Raw genomic sequence first — 6,357 nt, forward strand, 5'->3', positions numbered from 1 at the left:
ACTGAGATATTTGCATGTGAAATAACAGGAAGTGATGTCAAAGGGGAATGTCTGCATGTGAATATTTGAAAAAATAATTTTTACCAATTATTTTAATATTTGAAATGAATTGCAATCATCCTATGTACAATATGTTAACATTTTTAAGATTTCTGAAAGACTGATTTAAGACCTTTTAAGGCTAATAAAGGCCTTGTTTTTTGATTGATGAATTCAAGGCCTTTTAAGACTTTTTAAGGATCTGCAGGAACCCTGTGGAAATAAAATGATTACAGTTTCTCTTTAACCACACTGTGGCAGCAGTGAGAGCCACGTGGACCTGTGGACAAACCAGAGCTTCTTACCTACAAAAATAATGACTGAAACATTCAACAAAGCTGGGTTTCTTATAGGTGTTGCAGAGTTAATGATGTTTTTTAGTAGTTTGTTGAGCCTCAGTTCATCCTGCAGAGCTGAAAATCACTACATTTTCAACAAAAACACATTTTCAGATCTTTATTTTTTAAATTTTTTTCATCACAACAGAAAAAAAATCACAACACGGTCCAGCGACACATTTCGTCCCTGAGGAGCCAAGTTTTCCAATGAAGAAAGTTTACAGTTTTTATAGCAAGAATCTTTAAACATCTGGAAGTTTTTTTTCTGACTGGAATAAATCAAAGCAGGAAGACGAATCAAACACACACGCTGTGTTTAAGGAGTCTGGAGATTAGTACCTGAACAGATTATTAGTTTCAGAGCTGCAGCCTGAACATATGCAACATTAGGAGTAAATGTGAGATTATTACATCTGTAAGAGTTCAGACTAAAGGTCATGCAGTTAAAAAAAAGAACAAAAGACTTCCGGGTGTTTTGCTTTCGCTCGTTAATATTTTGTGAAATTCTGGTTTCAGTTTTTACGAGCTTCATACTACAAGCTGCTGCTTTAATATCAGGAGACTCAAACCTCTGACTCCACTTTGAGACAGTATGAACCGGCCACACAAAACTGGACACTTTCCCAAAACTGAGATTTCCTGATGAGTTTGTGCCTCCTGTTCACACGCAAATGTAATCTTTAGTGAAACAGATGATACGAATCATCTGCAGCTAAGACAGGGAAATGTTTTTGCCTGCTTTATTTGTCTGTCTAGTAAACAGATTTGAATGTACATCTACAACTAAATTATTTTTGCAGTCAACTCAATTCGAGATGTTCGTCACAGAAAACACAGAAGTGGCTCCAACTCAGTCAGTTTTGAGCTGAAATCACAACCGTCACACTGTCACGTCTTCTTTTAAACTTTGCCAATAATTAAGAGTTAACGCTGTCTGTACAGTCGCAGAAGAATAAAAAAGAAACAGATTTTCATGAAATCCTTAGAGCGTAAAATCACTGGAAGAAGGAATGTTTAGGCTCCACCCAATTCAAGATGGCTGCCGCTGCTAATCACCTTCATTAAAGGCACAGTGTGTAGGATTTGGTCAATTCTTTTAGCCGAAATTGAGATAATCACTAATGACGATAATATAATAAAAACATGTCTAATCATTTTTACCTTATAAAAAGCTGTTTATATCTCCATGGTCGCGTGTCGTCACTACAGGCAGCCGCCATCTTGCACCGCCATCTTGTCTACGAAGGCTCATGAAGGACAAAATGCGGTGGCTGCGTGAAAAACGGTTTTAGTTGTAATACTATAAATGTAATATTTGTTGTCTGTCATTGTAGCTGGGATAATTTTACTTATTAAAGCTCATAATCTTACCACTTGAAACATCACTAGCCCTGAAGCTGCTGGTAGACATCGCGGTTGGAATTATCAAAGGTTTTTGACACCTGAGAGACACCGTAGCAACTCCTTTGCGTTTGGAAGCGGGGGGTGGGGGTGGGGGGAGGACCAGGGAGGATGATTCAACCACTCAACCACTAGATGTCGCTGAAAACAACAAATCCTACACACTGTGCCTTTAAACACAAAGGACTGTCTGTTTTAGAGATACTGAACTAACATTCAATGTGGCAAGACCGCGACTCGTCTTCAATACATCCTTCAGGCACCAGCAGATTGTACTGAACGCTATTTACAAAGTTTGACTTAAAAATGTGATTTTTAACTCCGTTATTTCTCAACAGACACTTATCTCTGTCTAAAACTCTTGCATAAAATGTGGCGTTGCAATTTGTGTTCCTTTAAAGAATGCTATAGATCAGGGGGGTCAAACTCATTTTCACCGAGGGCCACATGAGCGTTATGGTGGCCCTGAAGGGCCAGTTGTAATAAACTTTGATGTTTCATGTTTAACTTTGACTAAACAGTTTTAACTTGTCCTCTTTTAAACACTGATAAGTGTATGACTGACTAAATCTGAAATAAATACAGAAATATTAAAAGTAAAACAGAAAAAGATTTACTCACTGAGGAGTTTCTAGTGAGTAGCTGCATTATGGCAGATTTAGTTTATGTTTGATGGTGACTTTAAAGCAGCTTATTTTCAGACATTAGTACTGTGCTATCCAACTAAATTGCTCAGTTACTTCAAGCCAACAGCTCAAGGACAGGAATTTTTTTAATTTATTTTTATTTCCTTTATTTTTATTGAATAAATTTTGTTGCATTTTACCATAAATTTAAAGTTTACCATTGATATAAGACACAAATTTCACGTTAAGTTAAAAAAAGAAAATTTTTGTTTGGGAGGGGACCTCCTCTGGCGGGCCACACGGGAGTCACCCGCGGGCCACATTTGGCCAGCGGGCCTTGTGTTTGACACGTGCTACAGAGGAAAAAGTATAGAGGAAACACAGAACGCTTTGTTGTTGTCAAGGGTAGATCAGCGGTTCCCAAAGTCGGGGTTGGGATCCATGTGGCTCATGATGCACCAACTTTGGGTTCTTTTAAAAAATAATAATTTTAATTTTAAAATGACTACTAACATTTGCTGTAATTACTCCAAGATATATTTAGCGTATGGACAGAAATAGATGAATAATTGTTGAGTGTTGTGTTTGATTGGCTTAAATAATTCCTACTAGAGGCACAGATTTCCTTCGTTTTGGGAGGGCGGCCGATACTTTCAAAAGATCAGCTGCTCATCTCCCTCCACAAAGGTCTGAAAAATCACTGTCCCTTTTTGCTCTGCTGGGAGCAGGTCCAGTTAAAACAAGTTCGTATTGTTTCAAGGGTATAATGCTCTTAGTAAAATAAGACTGGAACATTAAAGTTATCAGTTATTTAAATCAGTGTCGACCAAAATCAGAACAGGCAGGTCCGACTTATTAAAGATTAATCAGTGATCGTCAAACTACAACCGGCGCACTCCTATTTCCAACCACAACTAGTCTCTGCCACTGGTTAATTTATTATTTATCAGCTGCTTTGAGAACCCAGGGTTTAGATTACTGCGCTGTCTTTTAAAGAAACATGAACACCTTGTTAACTGGTTTCTTTTTAAACATGTCAGAAGATGATTTTGGTGTCAACTTACTTCAAGTTAGAGCAGCAAATGTCTTGATCTTGACATCTAGTGGCGTTACAGTACAAACAGGATGTGCTCAGAACTCTAAGAATTGAAATGCGGGGAAACACACCAGGTTTATGTTGAACTGAAATTAATTTTAGTTCAAATAACTGGGGTGATATTAAACCAACTGTATATAATACCCAATTTAATCACTTTGTTTAAAATTTCTTCTACCGAATGAAGATTGTCCCATGTTGCTTTCCATACTTGTACATCATGCTTTGTTGATGTAATATCTTGATTGAAACAGTGTGGGAGGAGGTCAAAGGTCACTGGGAGGGAAATTTTATGTGAACTACAAAAAACAACAACCCGTCCTAACACAGTTTGTACTGTAATAATAACATTTGGGGTAGTAGCAAATCATCCTGGACTTGAACACGCCATCAATACGAGGTAAAGTCAAGAACATCTGCAGGTTTATTGATGTTTTTCCGAGAAACGAGAACATTTTGGTTCACAAGAAATTCTGATTTGTTTTATCAGGATGTGAAGTGTCAGGCAAAAACCAGTGCCTGCTTGTTTTTATCTATGATCTACCTTATTTCTGATTTTGTTACAAATACAACCTAACTTGGTTTTTTTAAGTCATGATTTTCTTTTGTTTTGATTTGTGGAAAGTCCTGTATTTCCTTTTTTTTACTCGTTCAGATTGTAACTTCATGTTTGTGACACACTCCAGTGAATCCTGAATAACCTCACAGCCAGTTATGGTCAAACATTTCCAACTGGGAGCACTAACTGCTTTTCTCAACCCGTTTTTATTCAAACTGCCCCTGACTGCTGATCTGATAGGTCGCTGCGCGAGGAGGAAGTCAAATCATACTAAAATGTTAAACTTTAACAGACATGTTTGGTGAAACCAGCTGATCCAACAGTTGAGTGTACAGCCTGAGGCCCACATTACTGGTTCCTGATGGTTCACCTATTAAAGCACAGATTTACAGGGCAGCAGTGTTAATGTTTAATTATTGGCTTATTTTGAGCTGTGGTAATTCATTCAAAGTCATAATTAAAAGACATTATTTTTGGCCCTTCATTGATTTCTGTAGCTTCTGGTGCTTCTAAACACAATCAGAGGGTCCATTTATTGTCCAACCAAGTCCAAAAGGTCTTGCTTCAGAAACCAGACCAGGCTGGTGGGGACATGTCAGGTGAGTCAGGTGGATCAGAGGGAGACCTCTGGGCCTGGGTAAGGCTCCCCTCCGCACCAGAAATTAGGAGGCTGGGAGATCTCCATGAGCCAGACCTCTTTTTCCTTCTGCTCCGAGGCTTTCAGCTCGGCCTCAGTCACAGCCTTGTAATAGTGACAGTCCCTGCCGTCGTCCGGGTCGTACGGAGGGGCCAGGATATCCATGAACGCCGTCGGTCCGTCCACCGCGTCGATCTGATGGAGGTTGTCCCGGTCCGGGGACAGCACACACGGGCCGCTCTCCTCCGTGAACTCGGCCGTGGAGCGGAGCACCGAGCGCCGCAGAGAGCCCGTCTGGGCCGCGGGGACGGTGGGGTGCGGGGGCGCGCTGCCGCAGGACCGCTCCAGCCTGTCGAAGCAGCTGATCCGGACCTTCCCGTAGAGCACCTTCAGCACGCCGTGCATCCCCGGGTGGTCGTGCAGCGGGATGGAGGCGCCGGTCTTCAGCAGAAACACGCCCATGCTGAACTGGTCCGTCTCGCAGATGTGCATGTAGGTGACCGGGGGCACCCCGTGGTGGTACGGGAGCGCACGGCTCGAGCTGCCCTCGGCTCTCCGCGGAACGAGCTTCAAGTCAGCCGCTCGCACTTCCGTCGTCAGGCTCTTCAGCTTGTTGAGGTTCTCCAAGAAAGACTTAGCGGCCTCTTCGCCGGGCCCCGGCGGGCTGCGGAAGGTGACCAGCGCCTGTCGGGCTATTCTCTGGACGATGGAAGTCATGGTGCTGTCGGCTGGCATCATACCGAAGCTGGAGCCTCGCTGCCCGGGTCCACTGGGCTCTCTGGTCCGGGCTTGAGCTAGCGCCAAAGATCGTTTACTAGCAAGATGATGCACTCCACTGCCAAAACTGTTTAGGATTTTAGAAACCTCTAAATAGCTTTACGATGAGGCGTTCAAAACCTGGTGTAACATAAAATGTATACTTTAAAACAACAACGAAGTTTAAACATTGTATATTCAAATTAATTTACCGCCATACTTACAACAAAAATGTCGTTTGATGGCCAGCGACAAGGGCAGAACCAGACCTAAACCTTCCCACTGCTGTCTCTGAACAGTTCGTGTCTTATTTTCACGCGTTCATTTACTCACGTTACTTTATCACAAGCATATGCGAGTTCAAATCTAGAGAAACGACATTCTCAAATTAAATATACGTACTACGATTTTATCTTCGTAAGGATTTAGCGGTCAGCCAGCTCGACTTGGAAACCCCATATTTAAATAAGTGTCAAACACGTCCGCACCAGGCAGCATGCACCTCTGGAATTGTGGGAAATGTAGTTGCCGTCACAAACAACCAAACGCCATTAGCTCCTTCTCCAAATATAAAAAATATTATAAACTCAATAAACATCATTGTGGTAATCGCTTTCCTATATGTAATAAACTAAACATACAGATTTTTAATGCTTTAATAATGCAACAGGGCTGAAGATGTCGGACTACAATACCCAGCCTGCCACACTGTCTTCAGTGGAAAAGATCGTTCAACTTATATATATGCACTCACCGGCCACTTTATTAGGTACACCACGCTAGTAACGGGTTGGACCCCCTTTTGCCTTCAGAACTGCCTCAATTCTTCATGGCATAGATTCAACAAGGTGCTGGAAGCATTCCTCAGAGATTTTGGTCCATATTGACATGATGGCATCACACAG

At 41.6% G+C, this 6,357-nt stretch overlaps 1 protein-coding gene across 1 annotated transcript; it reads right to left on the minus strand.

Moving 5' to 3' along the window:
• Nucleotides 1-4,137: 4,137 nt before the first annotated feature.
• adob (2-aminoethanethiol (cysteamine) dioxygenase b) lies at nucleotides 4,138-5,935 on the minus strand. Its single transcript, XM_014023017.1, has 2 exons — nucleotides 5,677-5,935; nucleotides 4,138-5,593 (listed from the first exon to the last, which is right to left on the minus strand). The coding sequence occupies exon 2, from the start codon at nucleotides 5,432-5,434 to the stop codon at nucleotides 4,673-4,675; it is 762 nt and encodes a 253-aa protein (XP_013878471.1). The 5' UTR covers nucleotides 5,435-5,593; nucleotides 5,677-5,935; the 3' UTR covers nucleotides 4,138-4,672.
• Nucleotides 5,936-6,357: the final 422 nt, after the last annotated feature.

The sequence above is a fragment of the Austrofundulus limnaeus genome, unplaced genomic scaffold (genome assembly GCF_001266775.1).
Source record: "Austrofundulus limnaeus strain Quisiro unplaced genomic scaffold, Austrofundulus_limnaeus-1.0 Scaffold353, whole genome shotgun sequence".
Classification (NCBI taxonomy): domain Eukaryota; kingdom Metazoa; phylum Chordata; class Actinopteri; order Cyprinodontiformes; family Rivulidae; genus Austrofundulus; species Austrofundulus limnaeus.